This window comes from Hippocampus guttulatus, chromosome 5 (assembly GCF_054856545.1).
Source record: "Hippocampus guttulatus isolate MCC_2025c chromosome 5, RoL_Hgut_1.0, whole genome shotgun sequence".
Lineage (NCBI taxonomy): Eukaryota > Metazoa > Chordata > Actinopteri > Syngnathiformes > Syngnathidae > Hippocampus > Hippocampus guttulatus.
In genome coordinates this window covers 23,563,202-23,580,942 of record NC_141265.1, presented here as the reverse complement: position 1 = coordinate 23,580,942, position 17,741 = coordinate 23,563,202, and the positions used below count along the sequence as shown (strand labels likewise).

The 17,741-nt window shown below is 44.8% G+C and overlaps 1 protein-coding gene across 1 annotated transcript in view; it reads left to right on the top strand.

Annotated features, from left to right (window-relative positions):
- The window catches only part of LOC147205573 (amyloid-beta A4 precursor protein-binding family A member 1-like), a 40,047-nt gene extending 31,735 nt beyond the window's left edge, over nucleotides 1-8,312 (top strand). Inside the window, exons 7-11 of the mRNA XM_086111804.1 lie at nucleotides 1,189-1,368; nucleotides 3,489-3,701; nucleotides 3,859-3,978; nucleotides 4,052-4,192; nucleotides 7,174-8,312. Of these exons, the coding sequence (XP_085967930.1) occupies nucleotides 1,189-1,368; nucleotides 3,489-3,701; nucleotides 3,859-3,978; nucleotides 4,052-4,192; nucleotides 7,174-7,245 (726 nt within the window). The 3' untranslated portion in view covers nucleotides 7,246-8,312. The remainder of the gene's footprint in view (nucleotides 1-1,188; nucleotides 1,369-3,488; nucleotides 3,702-3,858; nucleotides 3,979-4,051; nucleotides 4,193-7,173) is intronic.
- Nucleotides 8,313-17,741: the final 9,429 nt, after the last annotated feature.

The window sequence follows — 17,741 nt, the reverse complement described above, 5'->3', positions numbered from 1 at the left end:
TAAACTCCCCCGTTGGTGAGCAGCGCTTGCAAACCACAACAGCGTCTCGGCACCAGGCATCGTTGATGTAAACACAGAGTCCCCCGCCGCGAGTCTTCCCCTCCTCGACGAGCTCTCTGTCTGCTCGGTCGTACGTTAGCCCGGCTAGCCGAATAGCCCGGTCTGGGACACTGCCGTTGAGCCATGTCTCCACGAAGTAAGCGAATATAGTCCAGTTTGTTGTCCAGCGAGCGTACGTTGGCCAGCGTGATGGTCGGGATAGCTGGTCGATGAGGGCTAGCTGCTAGCCTAGCCTGGATACCTCCATGCTTCCCCCTCTTCTGCTTCCTTAGATTCCGTCTGTGGCGCTTCCACTGCGGGCTGGTTGCAGGAGTGGGGGTCGGTGATTGAGCAGGCCTCCGCGGCGGACCGCAGTCACGCAGCAGACCGCAGTCAAGCAGCAGACCGCAGTTAAGCAGTTTTTCCGCCTTCGTTGGATTTGTTTTTGTAGTTCTGCCGATGGCGAGCAGAAACTCACAAGGGTATGCGCGTCTTGGTGCACAACACAGTGAAAACAAGGAACATTAAGAACACAAACACGAAGAACACTTTGCAAGGGGAGAGAGAGAGAGAAGCCGGTGCGGGTAGCCGCGCCGCCATCTACTGGCCATATTCAGTTACCCAAAATATGTATACTTTTGACAGCTAATTTGTCATTATTGCTACAACAGAAACAAAGACATGAGCCTCCCAACTACATTCGGTAGCCATTTTCATTTTTTTAATGTGTGAATTTTAGGTATTGGGTGTGATCTCATCATGTGTCTTAGGTTCATCGAAAGAAATGTATCCTAAGGCACTTCCATTTACAAAGGGGACCTTCATTTAAAGTTTGAAGTTGCTGTACTCTCATGATGTTATTTTGATGTGTGTGGTATTGTTCGTTACAATAGCACTTTGTGTACTTTTTAAAAATCACCAAGTACCAGCTAATTTACTATCAGACTGTCATACAATATTTACCTCATTCACACAACAATACAATTGTGTTTATATTGACCTTATGTTGTTATCTTTATTGTTTCTATGTTGGTATACTCTTTCATGTTACCCTTAATTTTTGCACTATGTTCAATTTCAGAGAGACTTTTTTACCCTGTGAGTTGATGATGGAATGAAGTGTTTCTCCTGTTTTACCCCAATATGCAGGCCCAGCTCATTGGCCAGTCTCTTGGGCAGGCCTTCAGTGTGGCTTACCAGGAGTTCTTGAGGGCCAATGGCATTAACCCTAAGGGTCTGACTCATAAAGAATACAGTGACCTGCTTAACACTCAGAGAATGTACAATGATGACCTCATCCACTTTTCTCAGTCAGAAAACTGCAAAGAAGTAAGACTACTTCTTGTTTAAACATTGATTTGGTTCTGCTGTACATAAGAAATAAAATACATTATCACAGTATCGTAACAGACTAGAATTGGAAAATTGTTCACCGGGCACTCATGATGTGAATCTCTAAGTTATCTGTTGCACAATGTCATTTCACAGCCCTCCTTATTCCTTGTCGTACAACGTGCAATGGCATAACATGGGTTGCCAGATTCTGGATGTGTCAGTCCCCTAAACTGTAGACTGTCTGAGTTGATGAAGTCCAGTATGAATGCCTTTTTAATATTTCTATGGCCACTGTAGTGAATAAAATGGGGCTGTGAAAAATGCTGCCAACCACAGGTGCAAAAAACAAGCACCCCCTGGCTGTCAAGCATCAACAGTCAAATAGCGCTGACAGCCGCCCCATCAAAATCAGAGCTGGTCAATACATGCTGCCGAGGAGGTATAACCATCAAGCACAAGACACTGCTCCTTCTATGAATGCCACGGCCAAAATGCTGAGAACAGTCCACAAGAGGTCCACACGAAGGACAACAAACACCATATGACCAAAAAAAAACCCAACAAAAAACAGCAGACCTCTTGAAGAGCTCTGAAGCGGCATTAGAACGATCCTGGTTATTTGAATCAGGTGTGTTGCTCCTGGGAGAGCTGCAAAACAGGCAGGAAAGTAGCTCTCCAGGCCCGGAGTTGGAGACCCCTGCTGTTGGCCTTTGAATACAGGTCCAAATCCTCTCAATTGGATGCCACTCACGCTTGGCTGTGTTGCTAATGACAGCCATTTAATGAGTTCAATATCCTTCAAAAATAGTCCAGTCCAGAGTGTGGCAAACAAGTGAGCACCCAAGATAATCAAAGCATTTTTCTGGCCCATAGACATATTGCCAGAGGCAAAGAGTTTTGGACCCTAGCAGGCCCACAACTTTACAGAGCAGTCAAATGCACGTTATCTAACGCTAATCCATGAAGTCCAACTTCTTGCACCTTTTTAACCATACCCTCTCCCCCACAGACATATTTAAAGTGAGCACCCCGCAAAATCCATTTGCGTTATCACTTGTAGAAGCAGCATTTCATCACCAGGCCACCAAACTAAACTTGTCAATGAGCGTGGCGGTGAAGCGCATGACATCGCTCAACACAAATAGCCCCTACTCCCACGTCAATAACTATAAGCCTGTCAGGGAATTCACCCGAACATCTTGAACTTTGAATGAAAAGACTCAACTCAAGAACAGATTGTCTTTTGCTGATCAGCAAAGGGGGCAAAGTTCCTCGAAAGCAATGCAAGTCGTGTTTCCTCTCAGATCGAAACCCCACCTTCGCACCCCCGCTGACCACTTTTATTCACAGGATATGCAAAACACAAGTAACATATCAGAAAAACATTCCTCCTTATTTACATGTCACGCTTCCCAGCCCAGCCCACCGATATGCCCCTCAGTGGACACCTGGAGGCCAAAACATCTTCCGGTGCAAACAATGGATACCTTCTTAATACAATGGGTAGATTTTGCATGAATTGAGACACTGTAACAAACTGGAGGACATCTGGTCATGCTGCCCTCCCGAAGTTGAACCTTCCTGCCTGTCTTAACAGTTAATGAGGCCCTGGCTTCCTTCAGCTCAAGTTGGCCCTTTTTTCTGTGTGCTCCATTGTGTACAAATTGTGAGAACATAGCATTTGAGGTCAATTAAGCATATACGGAAATGAAACTTTGAAATATGATAATATTAAGTTGATCTTTCTCCATCAAAGCCAAATGTTGATTTGAACATTATCAGAAGCGAATGCAGCTTACACTCTTAGCTAATGCTAACTGCAGCTCCTCTTACCTATCAGGTGTGAAATGATACGACGTCGGCTGCCATGCCAGAGTGGTTGTTTCGCTCTGGAACTTCATCTTAAGCCATTATTGGGGAAACTCATGGTTAATTAGCCTGTTTGTTATATTTTTGGCAGATATAACGTTTACGTGGGTGTTTGAATTCACACTTGATGGGTGGGCAACGAGGCATGCACTCTCGTGACCCAACTTTTTGTATGAAAATGTTGACAGGTCACTTTTTCACATTGTATCCCCTTTGATTGTATTTCCGCGCCCCATGTATTTCAGGTGTTGCTCGAGAAAACAAAAGGGGAGATTCTTGGTGTGGTCATTGTGGAGAGTGGGTGGGGCTCCATCCTGCCAACAGCCATCATTGCCAACATGATGCATGCTGGACCAGCAGAGAGGTCTGGCAGGCTGAACGTAGGTGATCAGATCATGTCCATTAACGGTACCAGTCTGGTGGGTCTTCCATTGTCCACTTGTCAGAGTATCATCAAGGTATGTGGTGTATTATCAATCTTCATATGTGGCTTATAGGAGCCCACAAGCAACAAAATGATTTTCACCCCATTGCAGTGTGTTCAAAACCCCGTTTTGTTGATTCAATATTTCATAATAAAAGCCCTAAAGTATAAACCATAATTTTTATTTTTAGGGTCTTAAACAACAGTCAAGGATCAAGATGAACATAGTGAGATGTCCTCCAGTGACAACAGTACTCATCAGACGTCCAGACCTCCGCTACCAACTGGGTTTCAGTGTCCAGAATGGCACTGTGGGTAATCTTTCTGAACATTCATGTGTATAATATTGACATTAGGTTCAAATGATGTTCCTCCCCTGAACAGATCTGTAGTCTTATGCGTGGTGGAATTGCTGAAAGGGGTGGAGTGAGAGTCGGTCACCGCATCATTGAGATCAACAGCCAAAGTGTGGTTGCCATACCCCATGAAAAAATTGTTCGTCTGCTGTCCACTGCTGTGGGAGAGGTGAGCCGCGAGTGCTACCGAATGCTGTAAATATTGTCCAAGTACAACTGGTTTGGTTTGGTTTGTTTATTGAACATAAAACATATACACTGCTCAGTAAAACTGTCAAAATTTACAGTACTGTATACAGAGGTAAAGGCAGGAAAGGAATCGGTATTCGAATCATCTTGATTGGCCAAGTATGTAAAACACACAAGGAATTTGTCTCTGGTAGTACAGGCTAGTATTGCAATCACAAATGACTACAATAAAAGACATGCAATTTAAGTACAGAAAGAGTTTCTGTAATGTAAGGGTGCCATTGTGCAGTGATTCCACCCAATGACAGCTTTGCGACAATGTGCAGCGTCACAGAGCAGAGATACCATGGTCAGTAGTGCGATGTTTACAATACTATGATGGTTGAATGTCCCATACGGTAGAGCCTCTGAGGTCACAAAGGATCCATTCTGGAATGCTGGCTTGTTCAGACTTCCAAATGTGTTTTCCAGTAGCAAACACTGCCAAAAGCAGTGTTTCAGGGTTCAGCTGTTGTCGTAAAAAATATATTATTAAAGGGGAACTATACCAAGACATCCAAACTTTCGGTTATATTTTAGATGTGCGTATCGTCTTTATCTGTTGTGGATTACTTTAATCAAATAAGTATTTATTCCCCAAACATACTGTATGTTTGAAATATTTTTAAAAAATCACATCTACTTGCCTTTCACCAGGCCACCATTTTCACTCCATGAGAGTATGAATTTGCGAGAATGTGACATTTGTTCACCAATCCCTGTTTAATTAACAGTACTGTGAAAACAGTAAATATTCAGCAACAATAAGCTACATATTTCAATCCACACACTTACAAAAGCTACATCCTAGTCACTGTACAGTGATTCCTCACTTATTGCGGCTAATGGGGCCCGGGACCCTGCCGTGATAAACCGTGTGGAAAACCGCAAAGGAATCAATTGATATAAGGAGGCTTGGAGGTGCCACCATCAACAGGGACGATTAGACTTATGTGCTCCCTCACACCTGGGACTTGCTGCGTCAGCAGCAGCAAGGGGTTGAAGCGCAGGCTTGATTGGGTCGGGGAGAGCCTTATTTTAAAGGTTTCCCAACCCGATCAGCTGTTTTTAGATGTGTCACGAGGAAGCAGTGAGAGCTCTGCCAAAGACTTAAGTGACAGCCGAAACTGTCAGCTCTGAAAGAGATTTTCTCTTAACTAAAAAAAAAAGACCATCATCTGTAAAAAAAAAAAAGAAACCTTCAAAACTATATTAACTCAAAAAGTCCAGTTTTTCTTGAAAAGTACGCTTTGAAATCATCATCATCTGAAATCCTCCCCCATTGTAAATCAAGCCTCGGCCACCCAATCAGAAGTGATAGTAGCTGAACCAATGAAAGGACATATAAACTCTGTTCTAAAATCTGAAATATGATTGGCTGAAAGAAGAACCAGCCATGTTACTGGTGTGTGTGTGTGTATATTAATAGATCAAAATATACGGAACCCACAAATCCACTATTTATCAAATTAAATACGATGAAATTTTATGACCTGGTTGACTTTAAAATCGCCCAATTAATGTACAAAGCACACAATAACCTGCTCTGCCAAAACATTCAGAAGTTTTTCGAAATTCGAGAAAGCAGCTATGATTTAAGAGGTACCAACTTATTCAAAAAACTCAAAACAAGAACAAACATCAAGCAAAGAAGTGTATCTATCAAAGGTGTTAATCTGTGGAATAATCTCGAAACGGACCTGAAAATGAGTAAATCGCTTGCTGAGTTCAAAAACAAATTCAAAAAAATAGTACAAACAACCTACATCAATCAGAGTTAAAATGATAAATTTAAAACATTAAATATAATGATAAATCAGAACTAAGTTGATAAATAGAGAAAGGTATATAAATATCCATTATGAATACAAGAGAAAATTGACACAAGAGTGTCAGGGTGTGGAAGTATATAATCCCGATACAAACCAAAAGTTGTAAAAATATCACGGTTAAGGGTAAAGTATGAGCCTTAATGGAGACTTCTTTCTTCTTACTTTTTTCTTTTCTGATTGATATAAAAATGATTTATTAGATACAATCACATAACGGGGTAGGACTAGATAAGTTTTTTACTTCTTCCTACTCCCTTGAGCATAATAACTGTGTTGTATGAAGATTTATTTCTTTCTTTTTTTATCTACCTTATTTTCTGTCAAATTATTACTGTATATATGTTTTATGTTCAATAAACAAACAAACAAACAAACAAACATATGCATGTGTGTGTGTGTGTGCATGCGTGCGTGTGTGCATGCGTGTGTGTGTGTGTGTGTGGCCCGACTATGCGAGAAAAAGCACTGCCAGGTCTCTAGCAGCAAAAACTAGGCAAGAGAAGCCATGTTCGGAACAGTTCATGTTCAACGTTTCATTCACGCTCAGAAAGTTAAAAGTTAAACTTGAATGTCATGCTGTTAATACAGACATTTGAATCGGAATAAAAATAATTCGATTTCTCTAGTCATCAACGATATGTGGTTTCTTCAGTCGTCTCTATCTGCTGTCTTAATAATATTATAATTATTATTATTATTATTATGCATGCAGTGTCACAATGTCTTAACTACAAAACCAATTCCAATGAAGGTGAGCGGTTGTGTTGAACATAAATCAAAACAGAATACAATGATTTGAAAATCAATTTCAACTTCTATTTAATTGAGTACACGACAAAGATGAGACAATGTTCAAACTGATAAATTGCACACTTGCAATTCTCAAACAATGCTGATTTGTCAAGTGTGAGCAAACATCGCACAGATACTCAGTAAAATATTGTATGTGTGCCCTGAAAGAGAGCGTGATCCAAATGAGTCCATGTGATCCAATTTTGTCTCATCACTCAAATTGAATGAGCAGGTCCTATCCAAAAGCGTTACTCTTCTTGGTATGTAAACCATGAGTTGTAATATATGTGTGTCTCAGATCCACATGAAGACAATGCCTGCAGCCATGTACCGCCTGCTGACCGCCCAGGAGCAGCCAGTTTACATTTAAATAAATGATTACTTTCTGACCCAAGATCCTTTGAATTTCTATTGTAACTTTCCTGTCTCCCTCTCTACTCTGACGGGCATATATTCTGTAAAGTAGCGGTCCCCAGCCTTTTTTGCTCCGTTTAATGTCAGACAATATTTTCAGGGAGCGGCCTTTAAGATATATAATTAATAACTTTAACATATAACGAATAACTATAACAAAATATGATATTACCTGCATGAAAACTGTGATATTTTCTAAACATAATAATAAACACGAATCATGAAACGAGGAACGTCCTATCTGGCCACAACGCTCTCCGGTCGCTGTGGTAATGTTTAAACGTGACTTCAAAATAAGACATGCCACAAATAAAAAGTGCATGAAAAATACGACACTGCATCGCCACATATCATGCAGAGTGGGCTTGGTGCCGCTGGATGTCCCGTTGAGATAAATCCGTATATTAAGTAGGACTCCTGATCCTGTCTATTGAATGTAGCCTTCTTTTTTCTTGAAAATCATAGGCTGCTCTTCTGTCTCCTGGCTTGGCCTTTTCCCCTTCCGAAAGAAACTTTCCAAAGACGTTTGTTTTTTTACTCATTTTGCTAGCTCCTGGGTTTCATTTTAGCGGTAACCAATCACGTGATCGAGAAGCGCGCCTTGACCTGTGTCAAGAGTGACGCTATATTTTCAAAATAAAACAGCTTTCCGATTTCGAAAGAAATAAAAAGTAAATTGTTCTAATGTAAGTTATTACCGGTACCGGTCCACGGCCCGGGGGTTGGGGACCGCTGCTCTAATGTACAGTGTATCCGTCAGTGATGGACCCAAGTGAGGTTTTGACTGAAGTGTTTTCTGTTCAAGTGTAGACAACCATTAACTATTATCTCTCATCACTAAATAATTATTGATGTTATTTTTAACACGATCAATACCGAGCATTTTTTTGCCCACCCCCACCGGATCACTTTTTAAGTTGAGCATTTTCTGTGTTATTATTATTATTGTTATTATCTTAAATGTGAATCTTCAATACTTGTGTTGTTTTGCTGTGTAAGTAAATGTAATGTTTGAACAACCTAGTATGTTCTGGTTTACTTCTATTTTCTCAGCTTTTTCATTCCCAGTCTTGCTATTCCTTTTTGTGTGAAAAGCATATGAATCTTTTTGGTCGGTGGAATTTGCATGAAAATTCACAGGACCAACTTATTTCCTTCTAGTTGTATTCGACCCCCCCCCCCCCCCCCCCCGAGCGTCCATCATACCGTACATTGCAGGTGCTTGCACAACCCATTGATGATTTGAGGACTCCACATATTTCACATGCCAGCTGTACTGTTGTCAGGGTTTTACCCGGACAAAGTTAAACAAAGGACTCGACACACAGGGAAGATTGTCTTTGCAGTCGGTGGAAGCACGATTTCCCAGAGCGAACGACGACAGTTGCTACGCAAATCACACTCAAAGTCCCTCGTGCACCTCGTCGAACTTTTATTGTTTACATATGCAAAATACAAAAAAAACACTGCCCCTGATATTTGCATGCCACGCCCCCAGTCCGGCCCCTTGGCGGTGATTTGATTACTTTTGTCCAGCTTTGAACCACAGATACACTGACACCTTCATGTCTGGTCTGCCACGAATAAGCAAGTCGCAGACTTCGCAGATGACAAATGTTTGCCTGGGCGCAACACTTATTACCAGTTCCCAAACTGCCTTTTGATGTTCTAAAACACTTTGTTCCTAAACTGTTTACTCCCACTTCCAAGCCGAGTCTAGCCTCCTTACATCTGTTCACACCCTTGCTTTCATGTCAGATTCAGAATCAGAATCATCTTTATTGGCCAAGTATGTAGAACACACAAGGAATTTGTCTCCGGTATAACACGCTGCATTAGTATCATCGTAAACAAGGACATGACAAATAAGTTTGGAAAAATAAGTATGGAAGGACATTCCGTAATGTAAGTGAACCGTAGTGCGGTGGTACCACCCAGTGACTACTGCGAGACAATGTGCAAAGTATCAAGCAGAGCTGAAGTGATCAGTGGTAGAATACAATACTATAACAGTTGTACAGTTGGTGCAGAAAATCATTGAACCATTTTAAAGTGACCAGTAGCAGTATTTGTAGTACAAGAAGTGTGCCGAGAAGGAGGGGGTGAGGGTAGGGCACTAGCTTCCATGCGTACGTTCTTCCAGGGTAAAGGTCCAGATAGCAGATGTTTTGGGAAAAGGCTGCCAACAATTCCAGACAGCCTTGAGTCCGGTGCCTGTGTCTCTTCAATGGCGTCGATCAGCCAAATCCGCGATTTCTTTTCTGAGCGCGGATTCCAACTTCTCCAAGTTGTTATCCATCTTGCAATGACGCTCCAAAACCGCATCCATTTTGCGGTTGAGCACAGTCACCGCTTGGGTCTGAGTGTTGGACATCCACACCATGCCATCCATAAAGACCAGCAGCTTCTTCACTTCCAATAAAGCCGCTCCCGTCGGTTCAATTTTGCGATAGATCAGGAAACTGCTAACACCGAACAGCAGCATACCTGCTATCAGAAGGCCGATAATGTAGGTGTCTTCCACATCCTCAACGGACAGTATTGACAGGCACCCCATTCTCCATTTGCTCCAGGGATCTAGGGTGTACCCAGCAGCAGATGTCCCCGAGGGGCAAGTAGGCTCCCCACTGCCTGCTCTTCTCGTCGAGAAAATTTTGTCGATGGCATCGAGAGACCAGCCATCTAATTCCATGGTTTGTTATTTGGATGAAAGTAGGGCAGGAGGCTAGGAAAGTCAGACAAGGACAGCACACAGACTGAGTGGCAAGCAGGGAAGGGTGATGGGAGGACAGGAGCAGAGCAAAAAAGCATCCGCCTTCGTCGAGAGCCAAGCAGAAAAAATCAGAACTGATGCAGAAGCCTGATTTGATGAAAAATCAAATCTCTCTCTATAACATCGTCATTTCAGATGTCAAAAAGTGTTTGCGGCTGCCAGTGCTGTCCAGTTTTGTCTCTTCCGTGGCAAAAAAAGGCTTAAAATGGCCCTTTAGTGTTAGTGTCCCCCCGCCCCCCCGATTTAGAAGGTATTATACTGACAGGGACACTTGGTATTTTGAATACCACATTTTCACAACCACAGGGTGCACTTACCGTATTTTCACGACCATTCGGCGCACTGTGTGGTTGGGCGCAGTCTCATTAATGGGTGCTATTTCTGTATTTGACACATAGACAAAACGCACTGTATTATTGGGCGCAGTTTTACAGTGGTAAAACATACGCCAGCTTAAACATACGGCATGCATGCGCGCATGCTAAAAACACGTTAGCTTGTAGCATACGGTAGCATGCCAAGACATACAGATACAAGCTAAAAACACTTTTTTAAAAAGGCAACGGAAGCAAAACTGAATTCCGTTGTATTTTATTTAGCCATCGTACAATGTACTCATGTTTTTCGATCAATCATCACCCAGAAATCCATCAAAGTCCTCATCCTCTGTATCAGAATTGAACAATTGTGCAAGTACCGGTAATCCATCAAAAACGCCGTGTTCCCTCTCGTTGTCAGAGTCACTCTCATTGCCATGTGGCTCCACAGAAATGATGCCGGCTTTGCCAAAAACTCGAACAACAGTGCAAGCAGACACGTTCGTCCAAGCAGCCACAATCCATTCGCAAATTGTGGCGTAACTCGCCCAGCGCTGCCTCTCACTCTTTGTAAAGTTGTGTTTGCCATCGATCATCCATTGTTCCCTTGCCGCTCACAACTTTACTTTGAACGCCCGGTCGCAACTTTGCTTTGAACGCCCGATTGATGCCGATGTCCAGCGGTTGGAGTTCTTTAGTCAAGCCTCCGGGAATAACGGCAAGCTCAGAGTTCATTTGCTTGACTTGGTTTTTCACCGCTGCTGTGAGATGGGCACGCATGCCAAAAGCATAACCGATGGCTTGAAGTTTGAACTGAGCTTCGTAGGCGTGTCTCTTTGTAGAATTTATTTTCGGGGGTTCTTAGAAACCAAAACCGAAGTTGTTTTGCAACAATGCACATAGCCACACTCTATACAGGTGTTGGTACCTGCTTGGGGCGTCCCTTTAGCGTCCACTTACACGCCCACCCTTCACTCATTGGCGGACTTCTTCGCCGCATGCCTGTCCTCACTCACGTCTGCCTTTTCTCTCTCTCTCTCTCTCCATATATGTACTGTATATATACACGCCCACCCTTCACTGATTGGCCGACTTTGCCGCGTGCCTGTCCACAGTCACTTCCGCCTTTTCTCTATATAAACAGCGTGTCGGCTGTCAGTCAGGTTTTGGAACTCAGCGCATACACAAGACGCTCCCCATCATAAGGCGTCCTGTCCATTTTGGAGAAAATGTGAGACTTTTAATGGCGCCTTATAGTCGTGAAAATACGGTAAGTCTTTTTCTCCAAAATGGACGGGGCGTCTTATTATACCTTATGTGTGCGCCGAGTTCCAAAATCTGTAAATGTTGTCATGTAACTTAACTGAGCACTCCGTTTGACTGACTGGGAGCAGTTCCTGCTGACACTCAGCTTATATAGAGGAAAGGAGGATGTGACTGAGGGCACCATGCGGATGTTAAAGGGTGAAGGGTGCGCAAGAAAGAGGATGCGAAAGTCACACCCCCAGTAGGTACATAATGCCAGTATGTGCATTGTGCAAAACAACATTGGTTTGGCTCAAGACCCCCGAAAATGGCACCTATGAAGAGATGCACTTACGAAGCACAGTTTACACTGCAAGCTATCAGTTACGCGGAGGAACATGGGAATCGAGCCAACAAAACAGCAAATCGGCATACTTCAGCACAGCCCACCCCTTAAAGCATTCTGGGTCGGTACACGAAGACTCTAGTGCAGTGGTTCTTAACCTGGGTTCGATCGAACCCGAGGGGTTCGGTGAATTGGTCTCAGTGGTTTGACGAAGCCTCTTCCATGGAGCTTAAGACACGTCCGACTCAAGATGTCAGTTATGACACGCCCGCTTGTCCATTGCTGGCTGCAGATGATCACATTACATTGCTTGTCCAATCAGTACTGCGGGAAATATAGTGCGCTCAGTAGTCACTGTGTGACTGTCATGATCGTACGTAATACAATTTTAAAAACCTATACTTTTGCCATGTAATTTTATTTACTTTTTTCTGTTTTTAATAAATTAGTTTTTGTTTAATGTCTCGAATTTGTAAAAATAAATACATAAATGAAAAGCAAATTTTAGTTTTCACTAATGAAGGGTTCGGTGAACGTGCATATGAACTGGTTGGGCTTGGTACCTCAAACAAGGTTAAGAACCACTGCTCGAGTGGCTAGGACGGGGGTCGGCAACACGCGGCTCCAGAGCCGCATGCAGCTCTTTAGCGAATCTAGTGGCTCCCTGGAGCTTTATAAAAAATGTTTGAAAATGGAAAAAGATTTTGATAGTAGGCTAATATAGCTCAAATAGATATAGATACATGTTGCAGCTCTGAAAAAGGAGAGCTGTGGTGTTGGTTTTTGAAAATGTACACTTTATTTATGCTTTTAACAGTCTCGACAAACAGACATATCTGCGTCCGACTCCGTGCCTTCTCTCTTCTCGTTCGACTCAAGAGGCGTTCAAAGACAGCCTCAGAAAAACGGAAATTAATGATCACTTCACTGACACTAAGAAAAGCGAATAGAATGCACCAAAACAAAAAATCAAGCGAGGAAATCACAAAATAAATTCTATGGGACGTTTGTGAACACACAAAAAAGTAATGAATAACAAACAATTCTGAGACAGTCCAGTCTCCTACATACATGCAATGAAGGAAACACATGCTGTAAGTTTTATAGAAGGCTTTTATTTTTTTGCAGCTCCAGACATATTTGTTTTTTGTTTTGGCTCTTTCAACATTTTGGGTTCCCGACCCCTGGGCTAGGTTCCCATGGGCTCACCACCCATGAGAGGGGCCAAAGGGGTCGGGTGCGATGTGAGCTGGGCGGCAGCCAAAGGCGGGGACCCTGGCGGTCCGATCCTCGGCTGCAGAAGCTAGCTCTTGGGACATGGAATGTCACCTCTCTGGCAGGGAAGGAGCCCGAGCTGGTGTGTGAGGCAGAGAATTTCCGACTGGATATAGTCGGACTTGCCTCCACACACAGCCTGGGTTCTGGTACCAGTTCTCTTGAGAGGGGTTGGACTCTCTTCCACTCTGGAGTTGCTCAAGGTGAGAGGCGCAGAGCAGGTGTGGGCATACTCATTGCCCCCCGGCTCAGTGCCTGTACATTGGGGTTCACACCGGTAGACGAGAGGGTTGCCTCCCTCCGCCTTCGGGTGGGTGGACGGGTCCTGACTGTTGTTTGTGCATATGCACCAAACAGCAGCTCAGCATACCCACCCTTTTTGGAGTCCTTGGAGGGTGTGCTGGAGAGTACTCCTGCTGGGGACTCCCTTGTTCTGCTGGGGGACTTCAATGCTCACGTGGGCAATGACAGTGAGACCTGGAGGGGCGTGATTGGGAGGAACGGCCCCCCCGATCAGAACTCGAGTGGTGTTTTGTTATTGGACTTCTGTGCTCGCCACGGATTGTCCATAACGAACACCTTGTTCAAACATAAGGGTGTCCATATGTGCACTTGGCACCAGGACACCCTAGGCCGCAGTTCGATGATCGACTTTGTAGTTGTATCATCGGATTTGCGGCCGCATGTTCTGGACACTCGGGTGAAGAGAGGGGCGGAGCTGTCAACTGATCACCACCTGGTGGTGAGTAGGCTCCGCTGGTGGGGGAAGATGCCGGTCCGTCCTGGCAGACCCAAACGTATTGTGAGGGTTTGTTGGGAGCGTCTGGCGGAATCCCCTGCCAGAAGGAGTTTCAACTCCCACCTCCGACAGAGCTTTTCCCATGTTCCGGGGGAGGCGGGGGACATTGAGCCCGAGTGGACCATGTTCCGTGCCTCTATTGTTGAGGCGGCCAATCTGAGTTGTGGCCGTAAGGTGGTTGGTGCCTGTCGTGGCGGCAACCCCCGTACTCGCTGGTGGACACCAGCAGTAAGGGATGCCGTCAAGCTGAAGAAGGAGTCCTATCGAGCCTTTATGGCCTGTGGGACCCCAGAGGCAGCTGACGGGTATCGACTGGCCAAGCGGAACGCGGCTTCGGTGGTCGCCGAGGCAAAAACCGGAGCGTGGGAAGAGTTCGGTGAGGCCATGGAAGCCGACTTCCGGACGGCTTTGAGGAAATTCTGGTCCACCATCCGACGTCTCAGGAGGGGGAAGCGGTGCACCACTAACACTGTGTACAGTGGGGATGGGGCGCTGCTGACTTCGACTCGGGACGTTGTGAATCGGTGGGCAGAGTACTTCGAAGACCTCCTCAACTCCACCAACACGCCTTCCTTGGAGGAAGCAGAGCCTGGGGACTCTGAGATGGGCTCTCCTATCTCTGTGGTTGAAGTCACCGATGTGGTTAAAAAGCTCCTCGGTGGCAAGGCCCCGGGGGTGGATGAGATCCGCCCGGAGTTCCTCAAGGCTCTGGATGCTGTGGGGCTGTCCTGGTTGACACGCCTCTGCAACATCGCGTGGTCAACAGGGAGAGTGCCTCTGGATTGGCAGACCGGGGTGGTAGTCCCTCTTTTTAAAAAGGGGGACCGGAGGGTGTGTTCCAACTACAGAGGGATCACACTCCTCAGCCTCCCTGGTAAGGTCTATTCAGGGGTGCTGGAGAGGAGGGTCCGTCAGGAAGTCGAGCCTCAGATTGAGGAGGAGCAGTGTGGTTTTCGTCCCGGCCGTGGAACAGTGGACCAGCTCTACACCCTTAGCAGGGTCCTCGAGGGTATGTGGGAATTCGCCCAACCAGTCTACATGTGTTTTGTGGACTTGGAGAAGGCGTTTGACCGTGTCCCTCGGGGAGTTCTGTGGGGGGTGCTTCGTGGGTATGGGGTACCGAACCCCCTGATACGGGCTGTTCGGTCACTATACCACCGATGTCAGAGTTTGGTTCGCATTGCCGGCAGTAAGTCGGAATCGTTTCCAGTGGGGGTAGGACTCCGCCAAGGCTGCCCTTTGTCGCCGATTCTGTTCATAACCTTTATGGACAGAATTTCTAGGCGCAGCCGAAGCGTTGAGGGGATCCGTTTTGGGGGCCTCAGTATTGCATCCCTGCTTTTTGCAGATTATGTGGTGCTGTTGGCTCCTTCAAACGGGGCTCTCCAACTCTCACTGGAGCGTTTCGCAGCCGAGTGTGAAGCGGTTGGGATGAAGATCAGCACCTCCAAATCTGAAACCATGGTCCTCAGTCGGAAAAGGGTGGAGTGTCCCCTCCGGGTCGGGGAGGAGATCTTGCCCCAAGTGGAGGAGTTCAAGTATCTTGGGGTCTTGTTCACGAGTGGGGGCAGGAGGGAGCGGGAGATCGACAGGCGGATCGGTGCAGCGTCTGCTGTGATGCGGACGTTGTATCGGTCTGTCGTGGTGAAGAAGGAGCTGAGCCAAAGGGCGAAGCTCTCAATTTACCGGTCGATCTACGTTCCAACCCTCACCTATGGTCACGAGCTATGGGTCGTGACCGAAAGAACGAGATCCCGGCTACAAGCGGCCGAAATGAGTTTTCTCCGCAGGGTGTCCGGGCTCTCCCTTAGAGATAAGGTGAGAAGCTCGGTCATCCGGGAGGGGCTCAGAGTCGAGCCGCTTCTCCTCCACATCGAGAGGAGCCAGATGAGGTGGCTTGGGCATCTGATTCGGATGCCCCCTGAGCGCCTCCCTGGTGAGGTGTTCCGGGCATGTCCCACCGGGAGGAGACCCCGAGGAAGACCCAGGACACGCTGGAGAGACTATGTCACCCAGCTGGCCTGGGAACGTCTCGGGATCCCCCGGGGAGAGCTGGAAGAAGTAGCTAGGGAGAGGGAAGTCTGGGCTTCCCTGCTAAAGCTGTTGCCCCCGCGACCCGGCCCCGGATAAGCGGTAGATGATGGATGGATGGATGGATGGACCCCTGGGCTAGGTACCGAGTTTAGACCCTTGTGGAACCTTCCAGACCAGGAACCAGCGATCTCGTTACCTCTACCTCTTATTTTGAGAGGGAAGAAATTTCATCTGTGCTGTATGTTACACATACGTACAGCACATTTGACAATAAAGTTGTATTCAATACAATTCAATTCAATTCGTCACAAGGTGTAGTAATGCTAATGTTAACTATTGGTAGAACTAATGATGACGTGTGTTAGATTCAGTGGCGGGCCGTGCATTTCAACCTGAGGCCTTCAGTGACGTCACATACATTAACACAATACAGTATAGGCTCGTCAAGCAGCACTTAATTTCAGGAGCAGTTAAAACATCAAGTATGCATTCACAATTAAGAGCAGGAAACTAAATTATAGATATTGTCAAAAATAAAAAGATGATTTAAAAATACAAAATAAAATGCCACCCAAATTACGCTGTGTGATCTTAAACAAGTCTGTCCAATAAATTGCGCACTGTCACAGTTTCATATAAGACACCAACCAAACAATAGCAAAACAAACTATTCTTTGAAAATAAAGTAAACAGATCATTTGCATTTTGAGAATCGGCTACACAACAGGAAATAACTGACGATGTTGAGCAGCTGAGATTGAACGAACTTTACCGTTGACCTTGAAATTATGTACCGTTCATAATTGCGCGTCTGATAATGACGGACAAACCCTTTTCCTTGCTGAAACAGGCTAGCTAGCGCAGGAGTTGGGCGACCTCTTTGCACAATATCCAGCTTTTCGTGGAAGGTCCGTCTTGAAAATTGTGTGGAAAGTAGTTCAGCAACCAGATCAACGTCTTCTTCTTCGGCCGTTTTGGGTTAAAATGCAGTGATAGCTCCCTCGAGCAGGCGCTAATGATTTTTGTTAAATTATAAAGTACAAAAAATGTTACATCGTTTTTCACACCCTTAGTCCCTGTTTGGCCTCAAGTTCCAAAATACCATTTCGGAGTGTAGGACATCATTAAATTGAAATTTTTTCTTTGGTGAAAAATGTTGGCGATGATACAATACCTCAGAGCATTACATTTATGCAGGGAACGATTGATTGGTGGAAGTGGCAGAAAGCTCAAATGATTGTGCCAATTTGCTAAAAAGTTGCAGGGATTGGATTAAATTTCCATTTTATGCATAATTTGCGGGCATTGACTGATTTAGAGTGAACTGGTGCGATCATGACATTGCAAATTTCTGGAGGACTGAATATTCTACTTGAGTAAAATGGTGCACCTGGGGTTTTAATACACATACTGTAAATTATCATCAAAAATCCCATAAATAAAATATTTGACTGTGTAGCAACTCTACAGGATTTTCATGTTTAATTAAACTACTTAAATAAATTACATTCTCTATTACGTGAATTTATTGAAAAATCTAGAAATATTTTACGGTGTCGTAAATCTATAAATTTCACTTTTTGAACTGAACTACATTTTCCAGGATATTTTAATTTATTGAGATTAACCTGTAGGTCACTATAAAAATGTGTTGCGTATATCA